Source organism: Carettochelys insculpta, chromosome 1 (assembly GCF_033958435.1).
Source record: "Carettochelys insculpta isolate YL-2023 chromosome 1, ASM3395843v1, whole genome shotgun sequence".
NCBI classification, from domain to species: Eukaryota; Metazoa; Chordata; order Testudines; family Carettochelyidae; genus Carettochelys; species Carettochelys insculpta.
The window spans coordinates 166,224,254-166,250,930 of record NC_134137.1 but is presented as its reverse complement, the minus strand read 5'-3'; the positions used below and the strand labels follow the sequence as shown (position 1 = coordinate 166,250,930).

The window sequence follows — 26,677 nt, the reverse complement described above, 5'->3', positions numbered from 1 at the left end:
AGGTAAAACAGGTATTTCCCAAAACACAGGAATGTGCACTTACTTGTCTAACCTACTTGATCACAGGCAGAGGATAAAGCAACTGTTCTTACATACAAGGTAAACAAAGCTGTCACTCTAACAAGCAGGGGAGAAGACCACTTAACCACAATGAGGACAAAATCTGCACCCCAGGAAGACTTCCTGGCTCTTGAGACAGACACAATGAACACTGGTCAATATAAAGACCAGCAAAAAGGCATTTTGGTTATCCATCAGCTGGGAGAACAAAGGAGCCGGTATTCTGTATCTCTGCATGATGGGTCCTCCTGCTGCACTAGCTGGTGAATGCTGACATTTTGGTGTGAGTAAGTAATTATGCTAGGCAAAGCTGGGTGCTGCTACAATTAAGTTTTAGAGACACTAAAAAGCATGGGTTTTTTGGTTTCCTTTTGTTTTTGTTTGTTTGTTTGTAACTTTTGCATACCTCTTTCACCCTGGCTTGGCATCAACTAATTCTCTGTCCTTTGTTAATAAAGCTTAGTTTTATTACAAACCATCTCAGCGCTGTGTTTTGAGGTGGCATGTATAACCCCATGTGAACTAACAAGATGTTGTATCTACTGACTTTTTGGAGGCAACGAACTTGGTGTAACCTCTGTGAGCATCCAATAAGAGGGAGTGGACAGCAGAGGGGAGATGCCTTTGGGAGAGACTTGGGACTGGAAAAGTTGCTAGCACTACCCTGCAAGTAGTCGTCAGGCTAGTTAAAGGCTGTTTTACTGTGTGCAGGTTGTTGGTGTCAGGACTCTGAGCCAGAGCTACACAGCACAGAGATTCCCAAGGTTATAGGGCATGTAGTCACAGAGCCCCTTACTGGCCGGGGTGAACCCCAACACATCACAGACACCAAGAGGCAGTGGAAGTGCCTATGCCACTGCTGGTTCCCATGTGGAAAAGAGAAGGGAAGTCTCTCTGGGACATGGGAGGTCCTGACTTACCAGCTAATGGTCAATTGTGTAAAATCTATTGGCTGCTTTGTGGAAGGATTCTCTTAGTTCTCACCTAAAGAATACTATGTGCTGCTGTTGTTTCCCATACAAAGGTTGGGGGAGGAAGGAAGCCACTTTAGGCCTGGGTTGACGGGGGCTAAGAAGTTTTGACTTGATCCCTTCACCCTGAAATGTAGTTGAGGCTGGTTTGAACAAGGATTTCTTTAGCCCACCTGCAAGATCCACCAATAGGGAAAAAGCTACTGGGTCCAGGGCTGGTGCCTCTCATGTTCCAACCCTGCCTGTGCTTTCTTCCAACTTTCTATCCACCTTGGTAAAATGAAGCCAGTGATCAGTTTCCAAAGAGGCTTTACTGCATCAGGAAACACAAGAGGGAGAATTTCTCCTTGCACACAGAAAGCAGCAGCCAGAAATGCCTCTTCCTACAGATGCACCTGTTTTACCTCCTTTCTGTTTACAGACTCCAAAACACATCACCAGAAAGTATTCATGACTTCACAGTGACATTAATGTCAGCATGTTCAAAGGTACTTCACTGCTTTCAAGCAGAAAAATCTAAGGTGAAGAACGTTGCTTCTTTGATTACCTCTGTGGGATATGCTATCCAGTCTCTAGTCCTGGCTAGCTCATCTGATACAGAGTGGCTGAGCCCTGCTGTGATTTACAGACTGGCTCATAAATCTGAAAGACTGAACAGGGCAGATTACAGGGATGGCTGAGTGATGGGAAGTGAGCAGATAGCCGGACTTCTGACCTCTGATTCAAATAAGAAAGAGAATAACATTCACCAATTCTTATACAATGGCTTTCGGTGCACCTCACTGTGTCAATTTCAGCTATGCATTGTCCTACATTGAAAAAAATCACTTTATCTGTCCCTCTGCAAGAGGAAATGACAGGGTTAACAGTTTATTTTTCCTGTATGAAACAAGAAAGATCCCTTTTAAAAACCTGCTATTTTCAGAATTAACAGCAGTAAACTCAACCTCACTTATAATTGACCATCTACTTACACATTAGAGCAAAAGAAAGGAAGGATGTAGGGAAAACATATAAAGAGAAGCCTCAGGGAAAGAATTAGGACTGCTAATGAAGAGTTACCTGATGCTAGAGATGCCCTAGAAACTGCTATTGAAGGTGTCCCAGATGCATTCCTACGGTGCCTCTTCACTAAATCTTCAGGTACACTTTCACTTGCAGGCACAAATGTGCCATTTTTCAAGCCAGCATCCTGCCAAATAAAATACATTCCATAAGCACTGATTCCTATAGTAGCAAGCTCATGTATGGTCAGTCTATAGTGACATCACTAGAGTTTAATATCCTAGAACCCAAAAGACCTCTGTTAGTACATGATTAATAATAATCAGCAATGGGGCCCTACTGTGCTTCACATAATATAAAAGGGAACGACAATGTAGACCCTGCATATAACCTAGACTTTCAATCTAAGCAGAAAAGCAGGGCATGAAAGCAGGGAGGAAGCAAGGAATTTGCCATCTTTTCTGCATTCTAAACATAAGTGAGCTGCACATCGTTTTTCTTCTTTTTTAGTTAGCAGTGTAACTCTTCGACATAATATAGTGATGCAAACCTTGGCCTTGGCAGTCATACTGGGATAAAAGCGGTTTATACCAATGCAGTTCCCATACATAAATAGCTACAGATATAACTGCATCCACACGAGCGTGGTTGTGCTATTTTTGCATGTAGAGAAGGCCACAGACAAAGTGCCAGTTTATTTATCCTTGAGCCAAGCCATCTTAAATTGATTGATTTCGTATAGGTGTCCTGGCACAAGCAGGTCACAAGGACAGACAAGGAGGAGCAATTAATTCCAGGTGAATTCATTACAGATGAATTCCAGCAAGGCATTCTATGCATAAAGGGCAGCATGCAAGAAGGTGCAGAGAGCAGCTGACAAACCCACAGGCATTTAAAATTTACTGAAATAACAATATTTTAATCAAACACATTATATCCAATTATTGTGCTAGGCACTGGCACAGACACAAAAGACGACAGGATCTGTGCTCCAGAAGGTGTGAAAAGGGGGAACAACAAAATACCAAGGTGGTGAGCTAGTGAGGCAGTGGTTGGCTACCTACAGCTAATATAAAGTTTTTAAGAACATAAAGGTAAACAAACATCTCCTGCCCATATTCTGTCTTTTTGAGTTTTTAGAGCGTAAAGTTTTCAGAATACAGACTATTGTTTCTTTTGTAGTTGGCTCATATCTAGCACGCTGTGGGTGCTGTTGGACGTATATAACAACATAGGTTTGATGGTATATTCTGACACATGAATGTGGGTTTTCATTGTTAAGAAGCCCTAATCAAAAAGGCTACAAGTTTTTAGCCAAGAATATGTAAAGCCACCCTGCTACGTTAAAGATGGGGAGAGGGAACACCCCCATCATTAAAAAGAAACAAAACCAAAAGTTTGGTGCAAGTGTTTCTCAAATGCGGCCACCAGGGGCTTTTCTTGCAGCCTCATCCTGCTGGCAGTGATGGGGAAGGGGTGGCAAAGCAGTGACCCATCTCTCAGAGCACCTCTCTGGAGACACACACTGTTAGAACAGGCAGCCAGTGAGTTCCCCACCTTCGCAGAGCTGGTGGGGTCAGACTTCAATACTGGGGCTTGGGGTGTTCACTTCCCCCCACCACCTCCATTGCCTCTGGCCCCTGGCATTTTCTTACCTACCTCCCCATCCAGGACTTAATTTGTCCTTAGGCTCTTCAGGCCTGAGTAAATCTGTGAAAAGTGATACTTCTATTTATTTTTTCATATCACTTTTTACACCAGACTTGTACCTAGCTGGGAGGCTGTGAAAAAGCAACATTAGCATACAAGTCTCACTTTTCACAGCAGCAGACTTATTAGCTAGCAAGTCTTTCATTTTTTTAAACAACAAAGTACAAAGCATAGTATTTGTATTTCTGTTCTGCCTAGGTCCAGTAAAGAATAGAGGCAACTGTACAGCAGTTTACTGATTCTGCCAAAAGCCCCACATAAACAAATTACAATAATTTGGATATGTGTATGGGTATATTTATTTGTTTTTCTGAAAGTTAATTGAGTATTTTGGAAAAAAACATCAGACTGGCCACCAGCAACAGTGGGGACCACACTTTGAGGCCACCAAAGATTATTGTGAGAACCCTTGGAGAACAGTAAGCAACATGAAGGAAACTTGTCATTATATCAGTAACTGTGGAAAGCCTGTATCACTATGAGCACCTTCATGGCTTCAATCTTGATTTTCTGGTTTGGGAAGAAAGTCCCATCCTGGAGATTTCTGTACAGATCTGAATTTCTAAAGATGGTTTCATTGTGCACCTTTCCCGACCATCCCACGTAGACGTCGGTGAAATGACTTTTGTGATCCACCAACAACTGAAACACCATGGAGAAGTGCCCCTTGTGGTTTATGTATGCTGAGGCCAGGTGGTCTGGGACCAGGATGGGGATGTGTGGTTCCACCTATTGCCTGACTGCAGTTAGGAAACCCCATGGCAGCAAAGCAGTCCGCTATGTCCTCCACGTTTCCCAGAGTCATGGTCTTTTGCAGCAGATGGACATTGATTGCCTTGGCTACCTGGATCACCGCGGCCCCCACTGTAGATCTGCCCAACCCAAATTGATTTCCCACTGACTGGTAGCTGTCAGGAGTTGCAAACTTCCACAGAGCAATTACCACTTGCTTGTGAATTGTGAAAGGAAGTCTCATTTTGGTATCACAGCACTTCAGGGCAGGAGGACAGCAAAGCACAAAGTTCCAGGAAAGTAGCCTTGCACATGTGGAAGTTCTGCAGCCACTGCTGGTCATCCCAGACCTCCGAAACAATGCAGTCCCACTGGTGTGCGCTGGTTTCACTTCTCCAAACAGGCGCTCCACTGCATGCAGTGCATCCAGGGCAGCCAGCAGCTGTGCATTTCTGGTCTCCAGTGCTTCATTGTGATCCTAATCAATGTCCACGTCTTTCTCATCCTCCCACTCGCTTTGTCTAATAAAATACTGCATGATGTTTCGGAAGTAGCCACAACTCACTGTGCAATGGCTCTAACCTGTTCAGGATCCATGCTAGTGCCATGCAGCGGCATCAGTCGGGGGCAGGCTTTTGTAAAACAGAGCAAAATTCCTTGGGCCATCTGTTCTCAAAGGCTGGCGGGGGCAACGCACTCTGGGATGACAACATCAGACACTTGCGGCACATTTTTTCCCATAACACACTGGCACAAAAACCCAGAATGCAATGGGGCTGCAGGCACTGTGGGATGGGTATCCACAATGCATTCCTGACACAGTCGAACCGAGTCAAGGCAATGGAGACACACTATGTGGACTTTCTGGACATGTATAGACATTCACCTTTGACTTTATAAAATCTAGTGGTTAAAACACTGACTTTGAAAAATTCAACTTTATTTTGTAGCATAGATGTGGCCTAAGTAATGCCCAGCACAATTCGGAGGAACATCCTGGAGCTCGAGGGGAAGTTAAAGGGGTATTTTTAAAATCACGTGAACAAGCTTCACTGAGACAACTGAAGGCAATTTTGGCTACTGTAAAGAGGCTGGGTTGCATGCACGCACTTTTTTCCATTCCAAATTTTTCTGAAAATTTTCAGTTAAAATACACGCATAGTAAATGCTAAAACAAGTAGCCAATCCATTTAACAGATAACACTCTAAATTCAAGAGACTAAAAAAAGAACAAGAAATTATCTTGATGGACAGAGTAAATCTCAAAAGTTTGCCAATTTTTAGTTAATCCAGAGAAAAGAAGAACACATAAGAGCTAGTGGGGGATATATAGCTATTTATATTCAGTGAAACAAGGTGGGTGAGGTAATATCCTTTATTGGACCATCCTATGTGGGAAGGAGAGAAACTTTGGAGCTACACAGAGCTCTTCTTCAACTGGGCTACATCGTGTCTCTCTCTCACCAACAGAAATTGGTCCAATTAGAGATATCTTACCCACCTTGTCTCCCTAATATCCTGTGACCAACACAACTACAACTATACTGCATATCTCTGCCTACACTCAGAGGCAAAGTGGGTGAAGTACTATCTTTTACTAGAGTAGCTTCTCTTAGTGAAAGAGGTAAGATTTCAAGCCACATAGAGCTCTTCCTAAGTTCTCAGCATCACAGCTAAATGCAAGGTGAAATCGATCATTTAGCACAAGAAGTCAGCACACGTTCAATGTGAAGCAGTTCATTAACTCCCCTGTAGTCACAGGACCAAGCAGGCATGAGTGCAAGCACAAAGTTACCCCTCTTCAGGAAACACTTAAGTGTCAGACGGGATTAAGTTAAAATAGGTAATCACAGTCAATGCTAGGTACAAAGGCTGCAGCCACTGCAAAATGTAAAATCAGACAAATCTCAAGTTTAGTTGCCTTCCTGAAAACATAAATGAAGGATAATTATTATTGTATCAATTCTCACAACAACATTTGTACACAGGCAGAAACTCGCCTTCTCCATCCTTCTGTTTTTAGCTGCTGTTTTGATCTGCTCTGGATGGTTGGTAGCAACTGTTCTGCCCTTGCTACTAATGGTTATTCTTATGATTTCTCTTTGGTTTCCACACATTTAGTTTCCACATATTTAGTTGGTTTCCACTGAACAGTTTAAGGTGGGAATCTGAGTGCTGGCAACTGGAGTACTTGCCCTAAATATGTTCAGCACTGCCTCCTGATTCTTGTGGAGATAAGCTGCTTGTTGGTGATTTGTTTCATCTCTTCTTTGGCACTAGCATCTCTCCAGCCAATGCCCAGAATCTTTGGAGGGCACTTACAATAAACCCTTTCACATCCTGCAGTCTCTGGACAGGAGATTGCCAGATACTTAAATATTTTGGATAATAGAAAAGTAGCACCTAGCAATGCACAACACTAAAGAAAAACAAGATTACATATTAAGAAACAAACAAAATTGTATGCAAAGTGCTTTATTTACCAAGAACAGTAGTACTGCACACTTAACTTATACTGTATTTGTTGTATTTATTTGTATTTATTTTACTCTACTGTACTTATGGAAAATATAACTAAAATTTACTTATGATTAAAATGCCCATTATTTGAGTGTTCCAGATGATAGAAAGCTATAATTTTCAAAAACATCCATTTCTTTAATCTCTCATTTTAGTAGATATCCAGCTCTCGCAGCTGCATGTTAGCACAGAGAATACATTTAAACTGAAAATTCTCAGTTTTATTTTCTTAATGTATATCTTTAATATTCATAGTTTGTTGGGTGAAGTGGATGCCTTTCCTATCCTTGATACCACTTTTTTTTCTAAGGTCTCTCTTGGCTAGGGTTGACAACCCTCTAGAATTGTCCTGTCATCTCCATTATGCCATGTGATGAAAATTCCAGGAATACATCTGACCAAAAATAGCAACTCTACCACAGGTTGAACCTCTTTAGTCTGGCACTGGGACCTGACCAGTTCTGAACCACAGAATTAGCACAATGACAAGAGGTCAATATTTTCTAGCACACTACCAACACTTCCACTGCTTACTGGGCTCCTAGAAGACATTTAGGGGTAAATTAAAGTTAAACAGCAGCACAGAACACTGGGAGCCAGGACTGGTGGCTGTAAACAAATTTTATGGGACCATGGGAAACATGTTCACACCCATCATAAGTGGTCATGTGGCTAAGTAAAATCATGGCAAATTACAGATGCTGCCAGACGAGAGAGCTCCTGATTAGAGAGGTTCAACCTATAGTACAATACTGCCCAGGTAAATTAACTGTTCTACTCTCTTGATATTTTTGTTTTCAGTTAAGATGTTACTACTTGACATCTGGATTTCAAGGATGTTTGTTCTGGTGTAAATGATTTTGAACCCTGCGGACTTTCACAAAGGCATCTGCCTTCATAGTTTTTCAGGAGTGTTGCTTAATATCTTGATATCATCAGCAAAGACTAGATCTTCCAGCCATCTGCCATTACCCATGATATGCCAGTGTCTGTATGACTAATGCACATCTTCATTATTCAGGGTATGGCAATGCAAAATACAATAGAGATGCCAGTATCCACAGTTAACTATTCTGTTATTTGATTGTTCACCCATCCACACCACTTTGCATTGCTGTACAAAGTCTCAATGGTGTTGGTGATTTTAGCTGGAATCCCATAAGACTGAAGAATATTCTGCAACATACGCCTTTCTTGGCCATGAAATAGCTTTTGAAAAAAAATCTATGAAATTTTGAAGAGGCAGCTGCCATGGCGTATATCCATCTATTACAGGCCTTAGTGTGAATATCTGATCTCCATGCGATCAGTTGGACCTTTTGTGCTTCCTGAACTTGCAACCACTTCCTCTTTTATTCTGTGTAGTTGTAGTACTGCTATCAGGAAGACTTTCCCTACAAAGGGACTCCTCCCCAATTGTTACCGTCAGGTAGATCACCTTTTTTGGGGCAGTCTGACAATAAATCCATGGTTTTAATCACTCAGGGGCTGTGTCTACACTAGCTCCCAACTTCAAAGAAAGCAGGGTAAGTAGGGTGTCGGGAGACTACTAATGAAGTGCTGCGCTGTATATTCAGTATTTCATTAAGCTAATTCTCCCCTGCGGCAACTTTGAAGCGGCAAACTTCGAAGTGACGGCTTATGTGTAGCCGCAGCTAACGCACCGGTACTTCGAAGTCCCCTTACTCCTCAAAATTTTGGGAGCTAGTGTAGACACAGCCAGGGTGAAGTTACTTTTTCTAAGACTTACAGCTCTGCTGGTTTTATTAGCCTGCTAACTTCGTATGTTCTTAGCCCTTCTGCTGTGATTTGATCATCAACCTCAGCTTTGCTGTTTTTCAGCATCTTGATTGCAACCTGTGCTGCTGACATCTCTACTGGACTGTTGTTGCTATCAGGATGATTAGCTGCTATAAAGCATTGTAAGGCTATTTTGGAATGAGAAACCACTGCAAACATAAGGGGTTTGTATTGATTCAGAAGCAACAAGAGCAAGTTTCTTGATCACATTGCCCTGCTAAATGACTGATGGGGATTATATCTTTTCCCCAACACAACGGAACTACCTGAAACAGAATTGCTGTATTTCTGCCTAGCACTTTCAAAACCAGCACACACAAATCACCACATATAAACAGATATATTGTAACACCTCTCAGTTCTTTATCAGTGAGATAGAGGTTGACACAAGACTGTTTGTAATGGAGGGTGAGGGGGAAGAAGAGCAGAGGGGAGCTTCGAAAGCTAGTTGGTCTATGGGTTGGAGTGCTCGATCTCCTGCCCCCTGCCGCTGCTATGGTTGATGTATCTCTGTCTCTAAGGAGGGGGAGCAGTGGGACTGACACCCTCCCACTCCACCTGGTGCAAGCCCAGGGCCCTGTGTAAGTCAACCCATGAATAGAGGGGCTGCCGGCAGGAAGTCTATGTGTAGTCCCCAGGGCACTTCCCACTGTTGTCCCTTCAGTTTGGGGTAGGCCCCTATAATCCAAGTTTCTCAGGTGACTTGTCTCTCATAGCGGCCTCTCGTGGACTCTGGGTGGCATCCTGCTGCTGTCCCTGCTTCCTCTGCCAGACAGCCATAAATTTGGCAGAGGATCTGAACACCCACAAGACCTCCATGCTTTAGACACCCAGATTCCTCTTAAGCCAGGTCTCCTAGGCCTCTTTCTCCACAAAAACACAGGACTTGTGTAACTGCCCACAGGCAGGCTGGAACCTGGGACCTCTGGATTTTAGTGCAAGTGCCTCTACAGCTCAAGCTAGAAGCCAGCTGGCTCTCACCTGGGGCTGTAGAGGACACTTATTCTTTCTCTGTGACATGGTCTAAGTACCACAACACAGGACAGTGAACCTCACTTAGGTGTGTGGGTTACACTTGCTTTCTTGTGACTGTTTCAGGCTGCAGGCTAGTGATTCTTACCTCAGATAAGGAAGCAGCTAACTCCCACCTCTTTGAGATTCAGCCCCAAATGGAGCCAAGCTCCCTCCTTGTCTCTCCCCTCCAGGCCCGGCATTGGCTACAGGTGTAACGGGCCAAGGCTAGCTGGGCCCAAAGACTCTCTAACCTCTTCTGTGCTGATGCACAATTTCTCTGCTTCACCACAATGTTGTTTAAAAATCAGGACACAGTTGGAATTGTGAGGAGAGCACCTGACGGTGAGGGAACTTCTCAGCAACCTACCATTTGTACAACAGTCATTCATAAGTACTACAGATCCGACTGCTCCTGAATGAAGGAGGGAAATCTTGGAGAAGACTCACCATCCCAGGAGAAATGATATGTGAGTGTCAGAAGGACTCCTTCTCCATAACAGAAGTTCATTTATGGGAACAAAGGAGAAGGTGCACCAGGGTCACCTCTCTCTTCCTCTCATTCACTCTGCCTTCATGCTTAACCCCTGCCAGGGGAGGCCGATACGACATTCAAGAACGTGATCATACCTCTTGGTGGGAAAGAGGTGGTGCTCCCTCCCAGGGCCTTAGAGTGCTTAGCACAGCACCCAATTCACAACTGACCCTTTCATTGCTAATCCTGGACACAACTATGAAGACATTTTAAAAGATAGGCTCAGAAACCCCTTGGGTATTCCCCTTTATGCCCAGCACCAACCAGAGGTGTTCTGAGAGCTGTTTTAAAGTCCCAACTGCCTAGAGAGCTGCACAGTACCCAGAACAGAAACAGGTCCTTCACACTTGCACCAGACTCCTCAGGCCAACAAAACCTTCAAACTGAACTCCTATGACTTGGTTTTTCCTCAGATGGCTGCCTACCTGCCGCTCCTGGCAGAGTTCTTTCTTCATCTTCTGACTCCTTCCCTTCAATCTTTGCCTTCACCGCATCCCTTGGGTTTAAACCTGGTGGAAACTGATGGGTGTGGATGTGCTCTTACAACCCAAGTAGTTATTTTTAACATTTCAGTAATAATGGTCAATAACAGGACATTTTAGAAGGAGAAAAACATATGTGTCAATCTGAAAACCAGTTCACTGACAGCGAGTTGAACACAATTCAATACAGTGAGATACTGTCACTTATCACAACAGGATTAAGGGATAAATAGCATTTGCTTTGGCAAGCTTAGCCTTTCTCGGTTGCAAGCTGACTAGATCCTGACAGTGGTGGGTGTGGTTGGGGTGTCCGTGATGTTGGAAGGGGAGATGTGTGCAGTTAGCAGCCTTGCCACATTTACCTTGCCGTACTCTGAAGTCATGCTGCGTGTGCTCAGTGCTGGTGACCTCTGGTGGACTGGCGTGGAGGCACGGCTTCGGTTCACAGAGCTCATTGTGCCTTTTGTGTTACCCGGAAGGGACTGTGGGTCATTGTTCAGCGAAAGAGTGCTTCCCCTGAGGAGACAACACAATTCAAATCCCTGATCTCAATACATTCACAACAAGGGGGAAAAATAGAAAACAAAAGGTTCCCAGAATTCTCTTGTAGCATATAAGCTACATCTGGCCTATTCTAAGGACAGATCAGCTACAAACACCACATGGAAAATATGGGTCCTTATCAGGTGGTATGGCACAGATGAATTAGGTGACAGCTCGTTAGTGATATGTGGCTGTGGAATGCCCCTCCCCGGGATATTCGCATGGTGCCAACGTTAGCATTGTTTCAGCGTCAGGCTAAAGCCACCCATTTTAATCATGCTTTTATTGGTGTTTGAGTCTGTGTGTGTGTCCCTCCTCTTGAGATGGCTTGGTGGGTTTTATGTCCCTTTGGGGGGGGGGGGGGGTCTCATACTTTTTTTTTTTTTCATGTACATGTTGTTTTTAAAAAATTTGTAAGCCACCTTGAATATTTTAAATAGAGAGGCAGGGAAGAATATTTTAAATAAATAAATAAATAAATAATTTTCAGAATTGGAAACATTTTGAAAACATCTCACCGGCATGCCGCACTCGTATCATCTAAAACCTGCACACAATTAGATTCTGAATGCCTGTTTTGTAACTACACTTAGTTCCAGCAGCTGATTCAGCAGTTCGCACGTGGCATTCCCCATCACACTGCCCCAGTACACGTTACTGTGGAAGGATAATTCTGGCTGCAACAGCAGATTACTTCAGGGAGAACAGACACTCCAGGGCCGTGTCTACATGTGCCCCAAACTTCGAAATGGCCACGCAAATGGCCATTTCGAAGTTTACTCATGAAGCGCTGAAATGCAGATTCAGCGCTTCATTAGCACGCGGGCGGCAGCGGCACTTCGAAATTGACGTGGCTTGCCGCTGCACGTCTCGTCCAGACGGGGCTCCTTTTCAAAAGGACCCCGGCTACTTCAAAATCCCCTTATTCCCATCAGGACTGCCAACTCAACTCACTCAACTCAGCTGATGGGAATAAGGGGACTTTGAAGTAGGTGGGGTCCTTTCGAAAAGGAGCCCCATCGGGACGAGACGCACGGCGGCAAGCCGCGTCAATTTCGATGTGCCGCTGCCGCCCACGTGCTAATGAAGCGCTGAATCTGCATTTCAGCGCTTCATGAGTAAACTTCGAAATGGCCATCTGCGTGGCCATTTCGAAGTTTGGGGCACGTGTAGACGTAGCCCAGGTGAGTTTGCTGGTTCAGCTGCTCCAAACCCCTTTATCCATCTGCTTGCCTCTCAAGAGGGACAATGCTCCACACTGTCCCATTTATCTTGTGATGAGAGATCCTGAGCCAAATAGGCTGGCAGATCCTACGTGACTCAACTCACTAATGAAGCCACAGCAGGACTGCCAACAGAACTGCCGGCTCCTGGGTAAGGTGAGGGGCCCCAGCTCCAGACCCCTGGAAGATACGGGGCCCCAAGAGAAAAGAACAGGGCTGGGGAACTGTGTTCCCTCTAATTTTTCCTGTCCATTGGCAGAATAAATTTTCTTATGTGCACCAAGGCACATGCAGATGTGCAGCACAACAGAAAGACCTGCTGTCACCTGTGGGTGCTCTGCACCTGAATCTCTCCCGGTTAACTGCCCAAGCACTCAACCTACAGAAAACACTGCTGGGGGCTAGCCTCCCCATATGGCCCAGCGTGGGGCTGTGGCAGCCATTTAAAGGGCTCAGGGCTCCATAATATAGGATTCTGTCTAGCAACACTCTGCGATGTTATCTCTAAATGGGCAGTGATACAGTAACTCCTGTCCCAGTCATGAGGAAAATCTTACCACAGCCAACACTGGCATAACAACAAAAAGATGATTGGAAGAAAAACATTGCTAGAATTGAACTGACATTTTTACTTTAAAAATGAAATGCCACTAGCCTGCTAAATACATTTGCAGGGGTCTGTTGGCATTTCCTTCATGCCACGAGGGAAACCTCCGCTTGGTTTATCTTGTCATATCATATTTCGAATAATGGCATCAAAAATCCCTGTTGCCAGCTGGAAACTTTTACAACAGCTGCTGCTAAACTAAGGAGCAAAACACCTAACTGTAACAGCTCATGTCCCTCTAGTAACTTAAGTTAAAATATAGATTCAGAAACCCAGAGTTTTATTCAGATTGCACCTAGCCTATTCTGAGAGTTTAATAGCTTGTAATGAGAAAAAAAAAACCCTTAGATGGCTTCTTGTCTGTGAACATAAGACTAAAATACTCTGCCAAATCAAAGAAAATGAAATATTTTAGGGACAGCTAGGAAGTTACCACTGTGTATTGAAGAGCCTTGGATTTTCGTTCAATGATGGCTTCATTATATTTGTGTGTTTGCGAAAAGTTTGTACAAAATGTTTTAGGATTGTCTTCTCTCCCTCAGTGGCTCATAGGAAGATCTGACTGAGTAATGTTAGGAAAGCAAGCCAGAACTACAGTATTCTAGTGCTGCTGTTGGGTTTGGATGTTTACTCCTCGGACCTTTCAAACTTCCCATGCAAATCACTAGAATGTGGCACACTTGGATTTCGTTGCATGTCCCACCATAATGGAAAAACTGTTACGGTTTTAACTACAAAACCTGTTCTTTGGGATATGGACTAAAAACAAAAGCTGTTCAAAAAGAAAGTTAGGGAAACAAATTCAATAATGTGCAACCGTAAGAAGGCCTATATGGATCATAAACAGGATTTAAAAGCAGGAACTTCAGACATGCAATGCAGACCTGAGACGTGAATGTATTTTCTCATTTAGCTCTGTTTCAGTCAAAGCTAGAGGGGAATGTGACACCTTTTGCCTACAACTGTTTGTTAGACAGCTGTGGAACAAGGAATCAGGATTTCTTGATTTTGTTCCTGGCTCTGGGTGTATGTCTAGATCAGGGGTCTGCAACCAAAATAGTGAGAAGAGCCATTTTTTCAAATTCAATTTCAAAATCAACACTTCAGGAGCTGCAATGCACATGGATACAAGATAGTCCTTAATAAACAACATCCAGCTGTGCTTTTTGTAACCCCTATTTGAAGAACAGCGCACATAGATTGATTTGTACCAGTTAGAAGGTTGTTACCCCATCTCCAGGCTTTACCCTCCTCAGCCCCCAAATCTGTCACCCTATCCCCCAAGCTTTAGACCCCACCCCACATACCAGCCCTACATCCCCAGGTTTAACTCCTCGCGGCTCCAAATCACCCCCTCATCCTCAGGTTTAAGCCCTCTCAGCCCCAAACTGTCCCCCCACAGCCCTAGGATTAACCTGCCTCAGCCCCAACCTCTGCTTCCCCCATCCCCAGGATTAACTCACCTCAGCACACGCAGCTCCTCGGCAGCTGCTGCCTCCCTCTGCTCCCTACCACCTCCTCCAGCAAGGGGCAGGCTCAGCCGCCCCTCCCCCCAGCTCTCCAGTGGGCTTAGCTCTTCCCCCATGTGCAGCACAGGCAGCTCCCTGCCCTGCTGGTTCTCTCTTCCAGGGCTCCCTGCCCTGCCACACCTTTCTTCCTCAGGACTCCCTCCTGCAGCTGGCTGCTCAGCAGCTCCGTAGGATGCCACCGTTTACACACAAAAAAACCTAAATTCAGTTGATTTAATAGCTAGCAACTGAATTTAGTATTTTTGTTTAAGAGAGGCAGCCTTCAGAGCCACATTGGAGTCAGCGGCAGCAGCACTCGGACCCACAAGTGGCTCCTTAAAGAGCCAAACGTGGCTCCAGCACCACAGGTTGCTGACCCCTGGGCTAGATGGCGTCAGAAGGTGTAATTTCCATCTTGAGAAAGTATTTGTATGCTAGCTCTAATCCAACTAGCCTGCTAACGACAGAAGCACAATCCCTGTGGTACATGCAGCAAAAGGGCCCAAATATGCACCTAGGGTCTTAGATGATATCATACTCAGGTGGCTACATAGCCCTGCTGCTCACATAACAATGCCTACACTTCTGTTTTTAGCATGCTACTTCCAACTGAGCTCCCATGAGTATCTCTAGTCAAACCAGAAATGATGCACCCTGGCACCAATGTGCACATACCCTGGGAGGGGAGGCAGTCCTGCAGTTAGAAGAATTACCACCAGCATGGCAGCTAAGCACATAGAGTAGTATTCATTCAATTAGGGTGGGCAGGGTGACTAAGGAAATAAGACTTAGGTCTCCAGTTTGGAGATCTTGGCTCTTTTATATTGGTTTTTTTTCCCTCTTTCTTCTTCTCCCTTCTTTTTCCTTTGTTGAATATTGTTTGGTTTGGCAAGGCTGTGGAAAGAAGAGGTCAAATATATTCTTTTATTCACGGAAAAATCCATGACATCCTTGATGTTTGAAGAAGCTGTTTAAGCTTTCTTTAAATTATTACTATGATAAGTAGGTTTTTTTGTGGTGGCACGTGTTGGTACAGCATTCTGTCACTCTCCACCGCCCCATGTAGAAGTCTGCTTGAGGCTCTGGGGATGTTCTCTAGTTGGGGGCATTGACACTAGGAACTAACTTTGAAGTAGCCAGCAGAGAGTCTGCACACATTTTCCCTTACTTCAAAGTTAACTTCAGAGTAGGGAGCCCAACTTCGGAGTCCTTACTACATTCCCAGGAATGGAGTAGTGTCCTACTTCCAAATTTAATTTCGAAGTAGGGTGTGTGTAGACGCTCAACTCTGAAGTTGTACTTAAAGTAAGCAACTTCGAAATTATTTTTGTTGTGTAGACACAGCCATTGCGAGTCTGTTCTTACACATCTCTGCTGTGTTTGCCACCCAGGATGAAAGATAGCACAGGTACATCTACTCATGCTATAACCACACCTTAACTTGCATCATGGGATAATCCAAGCCTACATTTACACTCCAAATCAGGTTGTGATCCCATTCCTTGTGTACACATACCCACATAACTCTGACTGAGCTAGCACATGTACAAATCAGTGTGTAGCCACAGAAGCCCAGGCTGTGGCAGAACAGGGACAGGTAAGCCATGCCAAGCACCTATTCACAGGTTTCAGGGAGATTTGTACTTGGCCCGGGTGATCCATGCCTCCATGTCCACTAGTCGTGCTCCCACGACTACCCTGCTACATCTGCTCCTGCTTGTTCGATGGAAGCTAGCATGAATTGTGTACATCCCTAGCTTCGACACAGCTTCTGAGCTAGGCTAATCGCAGCAGCATCTGAATATCCACTGCAAAGCTGATTCTGCCTGCTTTGCAGAACACATTCTACAGACGGGCACTTTAATGAAGAGGGTAATCTCTCTCTTGTCCTCTCTGTGGACATTGCATAGCACCAATGCTAAGCAGTAAGACTGGCAGAATCTTGAAAGCCAAGCTCTCCATCACCCCAGTCCTCCCAGTAAAGCAGGAAAGAACTAGGCATGAAACAAAAAGAAACAGCAAAGAGCCAACTTCGATTCTAATAAAACTGCCAGGCATAGATCATGGCTCTGTAGAAATGGTCAGATTGCCTAAAGGAAACTACATTTGGATTCAAGACCAGAATTGACTTTAAAGTTGGCCTGGCTAATGAGTTCTGTTCAGAGTGGATAAAAGTGTATTGGGAGAGTTCACGCTCTCATCTCCTGAAGTACAATTAACAATTACAGTCAATACATCAAAAGCCAGGAAGGAAACAAGTTTCTTGTTTAAATAACAGGACTCATCTCTAATGTATCAATTCTTAGGATGTTCTTTTCACTTAGTTCCCTTTACAATGAACTTGTCAGAATGCTGCCAAGGGATGAATATTCAAGTTTCTGCTCATTTAAGTATCTTGAAAGTGTAGTATTTGAAAAATCTACCATTTCCTTTTTTATTTTTTGAAAGAACACAAATATTGTGTCAGTTTTTCCCCATGTCTTGGACCAGATCTTCAAAAAAGTTTAGGTCCCATTTCAGGCGACAAAGTAAGTGTCCACATCTTAAAATCTATGAATGTTGAAGAGCAGAAGAAATTATTATAATTATTTAGTTTGAACTCTTTTATAACACAGACCGAAGGACTTCACACACTAATTTCTATAACAAGTCCATAATTTCTGATCCAATGATAGCCTATCTTTTAAAAAGATATCCAGTCTTGACTAAAGACCTCAAGTGAAAGAGAATCCATCACGTACCCTGATAAGTTGTTCTAATGATTAATTACCCTTCCTGCTAAAAATTTGCATCTTCAGTCTATTCTGAATTTGTCCAGTTTCAGCTCCCAACTACTAGATTTCATTATTCCCTTTTCCACTTGAAATGGAGTGGAAAGTGAAACTGCTTCCTCATCAGGGAACCAAGGCCCTCCACATGAGTCTGCAAGGGTTTGCCACCTATGGCCTGTGCTGTAACTCTGTGTCAGTCTCTAAACAATCGGGTAACAAAACTGCAAGTACTTCATCGTGGCCTGGGCTTGGATTAGCCCTGAGAAACTCCTCCTCTGTACCAGTCTGAACCAGCTGTGCTCCTAACCAAAAACAGGCAGGCTTTCTTGAACTGGTCTTCTGGTTCTTCACTGGTCAACAACTATTCTTGGCCATTCTAGGCATTTGGAGGACTGTCTTGTTGGTCAAACTGGTCTGAGTGGATTTTACTAGGCCAGTAAGAATCAAGATGCTGATGACTCCAGCAGGAGAAAAAGAAGATCAGACAGATTCCATCATAATTGGGCGCTGAGGTCTTTTAGCAATACGGCAGCAGCTCCATGGAGGTCTGACAATTTACAGCATCTGATAATATGCTTCCTCCCTTCCCCTTACTGCAAGGGCTGAGTGTACAAAACCTACAAAACTGCTTATTTGGAATTATTGTTACAGTGCCCCAGGGGCTGCAGGCCTTGCCCAGCACCACCACACAGTCAGAAAAAAACTTACTGGTTAATAAAAAAAAGTATTATTAATTTTAAAAAGCACTTCCATATGCATTCTATTTGTTGTTTGCTTTCATGGAAAGAGTCATGCAGTGTCGTAGGAAAATGCATACACATCGGGGGAGCAATTGCGCTCACTAAATAATGAGGACAGAAAAAGCAGTAGGAAGCAGCACACAAAAATTACTTTCAGTTGCACAACCACTCATGTAGTTCTTAATAGAACAAACTGCTTTGGGAGACCATGGAATTCCCATAATTTCAGATAGTCAAAGCTGCACATATTATGGATGGCTCAGGATTAATTAAATTATTCTGCACATGGTATGAGGGAAGGACTTGACCCACTAGGCCAACCCATATGATTTAAAGGAGCTGGTTGCAGACCATTCATAGTGAATGCCCTGAACGCTGGAATTAGTTCCGCCCTTCACCCCCAACACCGCCACAGCTCTTTCATGCCTGTGGGCATGGTGTATTTCCACTTGTAAGAAAGAAGGTGACCAAATCCAAACTCAAGTATTCTAGTGTTATTGTGTATATGTTTTGAGCTACCAAAGAATATTGTTATTGAATATTGGAAATTTCCATTTGAGTATACACTGAAATTGGGCTTTTTTCAAACAGCATCATAAAATTTCTAGGCAGGTGAAAGAATCAGCACTGAGCAAAAACCATTTGTCTGTATACAGCATCATTTATCAAATATGAAAAAAAGTAAACATCAGTTCACCATTCTGGATTCATTGGTTCACATTACAAAACCTGCATGCAAAATATTGGCATTGGCTTATTTAATACTTCTCAGTATTGTTGTTTGTAAACAGATGGTAACTACGCAAGGTCTCTTACACCAGGAAGAGCTGATCAAGGAATTCAGCTAGATATAATCAAAATAATGACAGAAAGACTATGGAAGAGAAACATTTAAGAGCTCAACTGACATTTTGCCCAGGTCAGATATTACTGTCAGCTTTATGCTTGACTGTGGGTCAATTCTGCAAGATGCTGAGCAGAGCTAGATAAAATAATTGACCAAAAAAGGACAAAATTTTACTGGAAGATGTTGAGTTTTTCAACCAGCTCTAGCAGAGATGAGCACTCATGAATGGAAAGTGCAACACAGCAGATTTTTTGCTGTCCCTTACCGGTCAGAGCAAGGACTTGACCTGATACTGCGTAAACTTTGGGCGTCGGCTTCTGAACTGCTGCTTCTTCCATCCTCAGCTGTCACATTTGTGATTTCTCCTTTGGTCATTGACCTGAGTGCCTTCCTGATAAACATAAATTAAAGAAATAAAAATAGGGTGAAAACGTAAAACACAGAACACTTCAGTTAATGTTGCTCTTGTGAGATCTTTTCTGCTAGCGAGATCTTTCCTGCTAGAAATGGGGGCAGCACACTGGTTCTGATAACACCATGCTGTACTTCTAGTGATCATGTATTTTGATTATTGTTGAAGTCAAAGATGGAAGAGGCAGTCAGAGTTTTAATAAAACCTTCATCCCATCTCTGCCTCACATAAATAATAATAATGCTGTGTATATTACAATAGCAGTCAAAGCATGCCAGGAGCTGTACCAACACATCAGAAGACACTCAGGCTGCCCTAAAAACCTTAAGAACATAAAAATGAAAAAGAAGAGGCTGAAAGGGACATGCTTAAGGCCGAACCTGAATCATGGGATGATTGTCAAATAATTGTGACTGAGTTGTGGACAAGACCTGGAAAACTGCAGAAAAGTAGCAATGGACCTTTATTAGCTGAAGTGATTTGGACAGACAAGACCTATTTGATTTCCTGGAACAATATAAACACCCAAGAATTATGTTACGCCTTCTAATTGTGTTTATATAATACAGTTTGCTGCAACTATACTATAATCAATGTACAGGTCTGCCTGTACAAGCCCAATGAGCTCCTGCTATCAGCCCAGGACAGCTGATAAAATTGCAGCAAAAGCCTAATATTGCAGGATCCGCAATTCACACATCACAAATTAAATAGAGACAGAGGTATGACATACAATCAATGTGGGCAGAGTCAGGTAGAAACTGTTCTGATGGCACTAAGTGTCATGTTATAGGTTGAACCTCTCTGATCCAGGGCCCTCAGGACCTCACTGGTGCTGAACAAGAGAATTTGCTGGATCATGGGAGGTCAATATTGTTTAGCACATTACCAACAATACTTCTGCTTACTGAGCTCTTAGAAGACATTTAGGGATAAATTACAGCTAAATAATAGCACAGAACACTGAGAGCCAGGACTGGTGGCGGGAAACAAACTTCATGGTACAGGAAACTTGGTCACACCATGATAAGTGGTCACTCAGCTAACTAAAATCATACCAGACTACAGATGTTGCCAGATGAGAGCATGCTGGACTAGGGAGGTTTAACCTGTAGCTCCTTTTGTTTCCTTTTCATTGTGGGGCTTGATAGGTGGGTAATGAGTTAAGAAAGGAGAGAGGAGAGGAACAAGAAGTGATAAAGTTGAGGGTATGAGACAGATGGGAACTGGTGTCACACAGAGTCAGAAAAGGAGGAGATGAGGAAAATGGGATGTAGAAGGTCCTATTTTGTGAGAAGACCAAAGTTTTATTGCTCCTTCTCTCTCCAAGAGCCCAAATAAAGATGTCTTGAGAGACGTCAGGAATGTGAGGGTGTGAAGCTGACTCCTGCTGTGACTGATACTTCCTTAGGAAGGAGAACTTTTTATCGTCTTCCCTGGTGGTTCAAACCACATGTGGAGAAGGGGTATGAGGAAAGCCAGTGAGATCTAATGCTTCCAGACATGTAGCTATACAAAAGTCTCCTTAGTTATATTTGCTGACTGACATTATACATTATATATTAGCTATGTTGCAGTAACAGACCTAATTTTTCCCATAGTAACTGTAAAAAGTGCTTTGCTTTTATCTTCCAGTTATAAGATCAATCTGCCATAACCAGTAGTAGTAGTAGGCATCCTTCAGTCTGCATAGACTAAGGATCGCGCCCTTTAAAGTTTCAATTGAGGACTTCATTTACAGCGTCTATTGTGACTATGAAGACCCACACGAGAGTGACAGTCCTTGCTGCATCTCTTGCAGATGTAGTGGGTGTCTGGCAAGTCCTTAGTGTGCTTTCTGTGCGCTCGCTTCTCCTCTGCTAGCTGTCTGATCTTCATCTCGCCGTTCTGAAGGCCCGTGTGTAACCCCTGCCTCCACCTGCTGCGGTTGTCTGCTAGTTCTTCCCAGTTGTCCAGCTCGATGTCTACCTCTCTGAGGTCTCTCTTGCAGACATCTTTGTAGTGCAGCTGGGGGCGTCCGGGAGGTCTTTTGCCAGAGGCTAGCTCACCATACAGGATGTCTTTTGGAATCCTTCCATCATTCATCCTGTGGACGTGGCCAAGCCAGCGAAGTCGACGCTGCCTGAGGAGGGTGTGCATGGTTGGGATTCCAGCTTGCTCGAGGACGGCGGTGTTGGTCACTCTGTCCTTCCATGATATTCCAAGGATGCGCCTGAGGCAGCGCAAGTGGAAGACGTTCAGCCTCTTTTCCTGGTGGGCATACAGGGTCCAAGTCTCACTGCCATAAAGGAGGGTGCTGAGGATGCAGGCTCTGTAGACTTGCATTTTGGTGTGAGTGTACAGCTTGTTGTTATTCCACACTCTCTTGCTGAGTCTGGACAGGGTTGTGGCCGCTTTTCCAATCCTCCTATTTAGCTCAGTGTCCAATGACAGGGTGTCAGTGATGATGGACCCGAGGTAAACGAACTCGTGGACGACCTCTAACGTATAGTTGTCAATGCTGATTGATGGGGATTCAGCAACATCCTGACCGAGTACGTTTGTCTTCTTTAGGCTGATGGTAAGCCCAAAGTCCTTGCACGCTTTGGAACCAGTGACAGGAATATATCACCAAACTATCACAGGGTAACTTATTAGCAAGCTAATATTTCTTGTTCTTCTCTTCCATCCCTCTTAGATAGCTGCACGCTCAGCAAACTGACAAGCCCATGTCTTCAAGGAGAGAAGGTAGCTCAAGATAAAAGGGATCCCAAACTCTTCTGGAGGTAAGTTACTGTTGACAGCAGCTAGAGAAGCACTTCCATTTGTCAGCATAGCACTTTGTTATAGAGATCTTTCTGCTGTTGTTAAGTTCGGTATGTGATCAGAGCATGACCTTCCTGGACACTTGCTTGCCAATAAGTATCAGAGGGGTAGCCGTGTTAGTCTGCATCTGATGAAGTGAGTCTTTGCTCAAGAAAGCTCATGCTCAAAACTTTTCTGTTAGTCTATAAGGTGCCACAGGACCCTTCACTGATGCTTGCTAATAAGTTATCCTGTGATAAATAGTTTGTTTCCCATCAGATAAGAGATGTGAGGATGCTTGGAGGACATGAAAATGTCCAGGGCATCTGTGCTTCTGACTGTTGACTGTTCAATGCCCATGCTAGAAGGCATGGCAAGTGGAGCTGCAGGAAAGATATCACATAGGTGCAAGTGGCCACATGACCTAGAAGGACCAGGCAGGACAAGTCTGCTATGTGGGGGCAGAGTCATGTGGATTCTGTCCAGTGGTAAGTATGCTTTGATCAAAATTCCATTCAGATTTATGCTGATAAAGTCTATAATTCATGTGAGAATTAAAGTGGTCTTTTCTAAAGAGAGGACTGTAGTGTGACCTACCAAGAGTATTATCCCATGAGTACTGAATCACTGGTGTGGAGAAATATTGGGCTGCCGTGAAGATGCAGATATGTCACTACAAAACTCTTGCTGTTACTAAGAAGCCAAACAGAAGAGCTCTGTATGGAATGTGATCTCAGTGTACGCTAAACCTCGGGACTCTCCTGCGAACTGGATGAACTGTCTACATGAAAATTTGTATCCTTCAAACTGAGGTCCACAAGTCAGTCCTCTCCATTTAGGGACAGGATTGTTGAGGCCAAGGTGCTCATCCTGAATTTGAACCTCAGTCTGTCTGAGGTCTGGGACTGGTTTCCAGCTCCCTGTCCTTTTAGGTAGTAGCAAATACTTTGAGTACCCACCCCCATCCTTGTGTTGAGAGCATACTAGCTCTGCTGTCCCAAGCTGAATTAGAGAGTTCACCTCCTGTTTGAGACACCTCTTGTGAAAAAGGATGGGGATGGGTGTTTTGGAGAAGGGAAAAAGGGATCTATGGTATAGCCTATGCAGATTTTGTCTAGGACCTATTTGTCCAACATAACAAAGCATCGCATTGGGAAGAATGGGCCAGCCACCAAAGGTTGTGGAGATAAGTGGCAGCACAGAGGTTGTCTGACCGCTTTCATACTTCCAACCAAAATATCTTTTCATCAGGAAAGCAGTCCAGTAGCACTTTAAAGACTAATAAAATAATTTATTAGGTGATGAGCTTTCATGGGACAGACCCACTTCTTCTGAACTGAAGAAGTGGGTCTGTCCCAAAAGAGCTCATAACATAATAAATTATTTTATTAAAGTGCTACTGGACTGCTTTTTTGTTTCGATAGTACATAAACTAGCACAACTTTCTCTCTGTTACCTTCCGTCAGGAGGCTGGGATGGAAGAGGGAAAGGTACTAGCGCAACTGTGGCTGCCATGTTGTATGTGTGTCACTTCCTTGGGAGCTTAAAGGCTCTTTGACGGTAGCTGAGCTGAGATCCAAGACAGTGTCTATGAGTTCTGCCTGTGCACCAGGGAGAGAAGAGTTGCATAAGACTCTTTAAGGAGTACCATGACTCATCTGAGCCTTCACTGAACAGGTTGTTACCCTCAAAGTGGAGCTCTTTTAGTGTGACTTGGATCTCCATGAGGAATCTGAGGGCTGCAGCCATGCAGCCTACCTCATATGACAATAGTTACCATATCTGCTGCATCAATCAATGATTGCAGGAATAATATGACAAGCAATTTCCTCTTGTTGAGTATGGGACCTGGAACTGGACCCTGCACTCCTGTAGCAGCTTATTAGCTAACTGCAACAGCTTGTTGTTATTAATAAAGTCGTACTTTCACATCAATGCCTGGAAAATTCACTACATGAAATAAAAGATTAGCTAATGAAAAATTCTTTATAATAATAATAAGTGGAGATACACAGCTCATAGGACTGGAAGGGATCTCAGTAGGTCATTGAGGCCAGTCCCTTACCCCCTTAGCAGGGCTAAGCACCATCCCCCCACCTTTTTTTTTTTTAAATCTACTTGCCCCAGATCCCTAAATGGCCCCCTCAAGAACCAAACTCACAATCCTGTGCTTAACAGGCCAATGCTCAAACCACTGAGCTATCCCAACAGAAAGGATGCAGCCTCTTAGCATCCTTGTGGACCTAGGCTGGTGCAGTTGTAGTCTGTGACCCTCTGGGCCATAATAGTTTGGATTAGGCTGGGAGAACTAATATTCCGTGGCCTATGACGGAACAAAGGATTTTTTGCCTGCCCTTTTGGGGAAGTGGCACAGGTGGCTTGAGTGTGCCCCACCACCTTAGCAGCTGCCAGTATGGCCTCATTAAGAGGGAGCATGACCATTGGTGGAACCACTGGCGCCAATACTTGTTCTCATCAGAAGAACAAGAGATGTCCAGTTCCACCAATATAGCTGATGGTACCATTTGCCTTGTGATAGCTTGTCGGGTAGAATGAGCTGCAAGTTCATTACTAGAGCCACTGCAGCATGGCTGGTATTCATATTCAACATGCAGTGTGTTACCATTGCACCTATGTCCCTGGGCACTACCGGGTCTGAAAGAAGCAAAAACTCTGGACTCATGTTGACTGTGAACTCTGAGAAAGCAATATGCAGGTGTAATAGGTGGAGAATGTGAGGGGCTCTGAGCATTAGGTGGATCCCCCAGTGCAATTTTGCACAAGGTGGTCTTCTTGTAGCATAGTAGTAGAAGTGCAGAACGTGAATAGCTTCTTCTATCTTTAGGTAGTGCAGTCACACTCCTACCAATGTTTTCAGAGCACTCTTAGCTCTCATTGCCAACACAAATTTCTGTAAGCTCCAGGCACACTCATACCTCGGTGTGAGGTCTCACTTGGTACTGAGGGTAGGACAGAAGCATTCTTGCTCTCAGGGAATTTGAGGCAATGCACTTCTTTTCTTACAGGGATGCCAACCTTAACCTCCTCCTGCTTCCACTTAGATAATGTCAGGCACGACAGGCGTCCCCAACTCGGGCCCATGGGGTAGCCAAGCAAAGCCAGGACACGAGATGGGGGAATGGCAGCACACTGCTGATTGGACACCGCTCGGCATAAAGCTTTCTGCTCCTCCCACCTCTTGTCTGAGCAACTAGTCACTAGGCCAGCCTGTGCCCATACCCCTGACACCAAGTTCCTGTCTCCTAGACTGGTTACTGCTCCTCATTCCGGTTCCATTAAGTGCCTGCTGAGTCAGAACTCCCACATCCATCTGGTCCAAAGAGCAAAGAAATGGCAGATTTCACATTTGCAGAGAACGTCTGCTCCCTAAGACAGTACAGGCAGCTCTTGTGAAAGTCACTACCTGGGACGGCCTGGCAACAGGCTAGACAGAGCTAAAAGCCTGGAAGTGTCTGCATACTGAAAGCCCCAAATGGTGGGAAACCCCCTAACAGGTATCTAGCTAAGAAAAAACTCATGTAGGAATACTAGCAAAAGCTGTGGAAAAACTGTAGGGCTCCATCTCAGACCATGAGTAAGAGTATGGAACTGGGAAGGGCGTGGGTCCAGGCCACCCTTTATCTGTCTGGTTTAGAGCACAAGGAGGCGTAGAGCACAGACATGGGCCAACAGATGCTGCTGTTAATAAATCTTTCAGCCTTAACCACACAGAGCAAATATGCACCCACAGACAATACACAGAGAGACAAGTACTCAATGAAGAGCACTGCGTACCACGCCAGTCACCCCGTCTCAAGGAGGAAATTATAGAACTAAAGTGGTTCAGAGAAGGATGAGGAGAATGAGGGCGGAGGGAGAGGGCAGGTAGCTGGAAAAACTCTTATGTGGAGACTGAAAAGACTGGGATGGTTTACTATAGTAAGGAGGTGAACACAAGGGGACATTATAAATCAGTAGTCTAGAGAAAGTAGAACAGCAGCTTCTCTTCTCCCTGTCTCCTAACACAAAAACAAAGGGACACTCAACTAAATAAAAAGCAAGCAAATTCACAACTGAGCAAATAAATTTTTTCTCAGTGATTAGACAGTGGAACTCATTTTCATAGGACACTCAAAGCCAAAACATTATCGTGATTCAAAAAGCAATTGGATACGTACATCACTAATTAGACTATTCAGCGTTCTGAAGAGTAATGATAAAATTTTGGAAGGGTCACTAAACCTTGTGTTTGGGGATTCAACCAAACTACCTCTGAGAGGCCATGATAAGGACCAATAAGAGGGACAGATCACCCCAAATTTGCCTAGTAAGGGATTCTTACACTTTCCTCCTGGGTACCTGATTTGAACAAGGTCAGTGGTAGGTTCTAGTGGTGCTTGCATCCGATCCAAGATT

General features: G+C 44.1%; 1 protein-coding gene across 1 annotated transcript in view; it reads right to left on the bottom strand.

Annotated features, from left to right (window-relative positions):
- The window catches only part of SYTL5 (synaptotagmin like 5), a 150,347-nt gene that overhangs the window by 29,814 nt on the left and 93,856 nt on the right, over positions 1-26,677 (bottom strand). Inside the window, exons 6-8 of the mRNA XM_074983396.1 lie at positions 19,331-19,456; positions 11,189-11,342; positions 2,094-2,223 (exon numbers count right to left, since the gene is read on the bottom strand). Coding sequence (XP_074839497.1) covers positions 2,094-2,223; positions 11,189-11,342; positions 19,331-19,456 — 410 coding nt within the window. The remainder of the gene's footprint in view (positions 1-2,093; positions 2,224-11,188; positions 11,343-19,330; positions 19,457-26,677) is intronic.